The 1803-nt window shown below is 30.4% G+C and overlaps 1 protein-coding gene across 1 annotated transcript; it reads right to left on the bottom strand.

Moving 5' to 3' along the window:
- Window positions 1–821: 821 nt before the first annotated feature.
- LOC107434405 (dirigent protein 22-like) lies at window positions 822–1391 on the bottom strand. The gene has a single exon (XM_016045872.3). The coding sequence runs from the start codon at window positions 1389–1391 to the stop codon at window positions 822–824; it is 570 nt and encodes a 189-aa protein (XP_015901358.3).
- Between the last annotated feature and the right edge of the window lie 412 nt (window positions 1392–1803).

Below are 1803 nucleotides of genomic sequence, written 5' to 3'. Positions count from 1 at the left end.
AATGTGTCACTATCATCTACTAGTCATTCCTTCATATTATTATTATTTTTAAATTATCAAATTAAATTTAAAATAGTCGTAAATTGTTCATGATTTAAAAAAAAAAAATTAAATTTGACTATGTTAGTTTTATTAGCTGATATATTAATATAATTTTTTTAAATAATATATTTATGTAACTTAAATATAAATATAAGTGAAGTGAACCTTCAATTAGATAGATATATAAAAATATAAATTAATTAAATATTATTATATTATTTATCATATTATTTGATAAACTAATATGGTAAATATTACGATAAGTTTAAAATTATTGAACTATTTTTTTTTTTAAAATTCAAATCTTAATCTGGATGAAAATTTACCTTTTTTGAATTATAATAATAATAAAAAAAAGAATTTTACAAAAGAAGTAGAAAATTGGATAGAATTAAGTGCATTAACAGTTCTTGAAGTAGTGTATATATTTTGCGTGTGCGTGGTTATATGATATATTACACTATGTAACTTGAAAAAAAAAATTAACAAATATTTAAACGTTTGGTACGCCCAAAATAATATGTACCATTATATATAAAAACGAGGGGATTCTATGCAATGAACTTCCTTTTTTATTGTTATCCATATATAATATATGGTTCAGATTCCATTAAAACATCTCATGAAACATTAAACAAGCACACTATAATTCTTGCCTTTTTTTTTTTTTTTTTTTTTAAAAAGGACACACTATAGGTCCCCTTGCAAATAAGCTAGCTAGAGGCAAAAGCCACTATTTTCTCGTGCCAGTAATAATTTTGAGTTTGAAACTTATATAATCAATAATGGTACACATAGGCATTATACTCCACGATAGCATTCAAAGATATTTGAGGCTCAAATTCATAAGTCCTGGCTTCAACATAGCCCCTAGCAAACCTGAAAATCCCAGTGCCTGCCACAATCGGCATCTCCCTCACCTTTGATAATATAGCGTTACGGCCCAATATGCTAAGTGTGCTACCATTATATTTTCCTTCCATGAAAATAAAGTTTAAAACCAATAACAATCCAATATCACTTTGAGATGCATAAGTATATATACCTTGTGCTCTTCCAACGAGTTTGGAGCTCAGCTCTGGACCTACTGTCAAAGGGTCATCCATCACCACCACATTACCAAAAAACGTCGCCGTATTCCTCGTCTCCTCTGGGGCGCCAGCGACCGTAACGACAGTGGAATTTGGACCTTCGGTGATGTCGTGGAAGTAGAAGTGAAGGTGGGTTAGTTTAGTCGGTTTGATTCCAAGTTCTTCAGGAGATAAGGTCCTTGAAAAACTGTAATTTTGTGCTGTGACGAGGTTCAAGAATAACAAAATGGTTGAGAAAATGAGGATGGAGTTGGCCATTATATATGGGTATAGAGAGCCTTAGAGCTTATATAATATATAGCTAAGGGCTTTAGATCAATGGCTTTGGTTAAGTTCGATGAAGAGCTGCTGTTTATATAGGAGAACCAAATGCTTACTTTATATACATGCATTGGCTTTTCTCTTTTTGTTATCTATTTTTTGCTAAGAAAATTGAGTAGGTATATACGTAGTTTGATTTGAATACATGAATGACTTTTAACGGGTACAGAAAAAAGTCGTATAGGAATGCAATTATTTACTTCATCCTTGCTCCACTCTGCATTGAATCAAAAATTAAATAAGTAAGAAATTAAATTGTTTATCAATTTTTTCGTTGAAGTGAAGGTGGGTTAGTTTAGTCGGTTTAATTCCAAGTTCTTCAGGAGATAAGGTAAGCTCTAAGGCTCTT

The sequence above is a fragment of the Ziziphus jujuba genome, chromosome 11 (assembly GCF_031755915.1).
Source record: "Ziziphus jujuba cultivar Dongzao chromosome 11, ASM3175591v1".
Taxonomy (NCBI): Eukaryota; Viridiplantae; Streptophyta; class Magnoliopsida; order Rosales; family Rhamnaceae; genus Ziziphus; species Ziziphus jujuba.
Note: the sequence above shows the minus strand (reverse complement) of the source record. Positions and strands in the feature narration are given on the sequence as shown.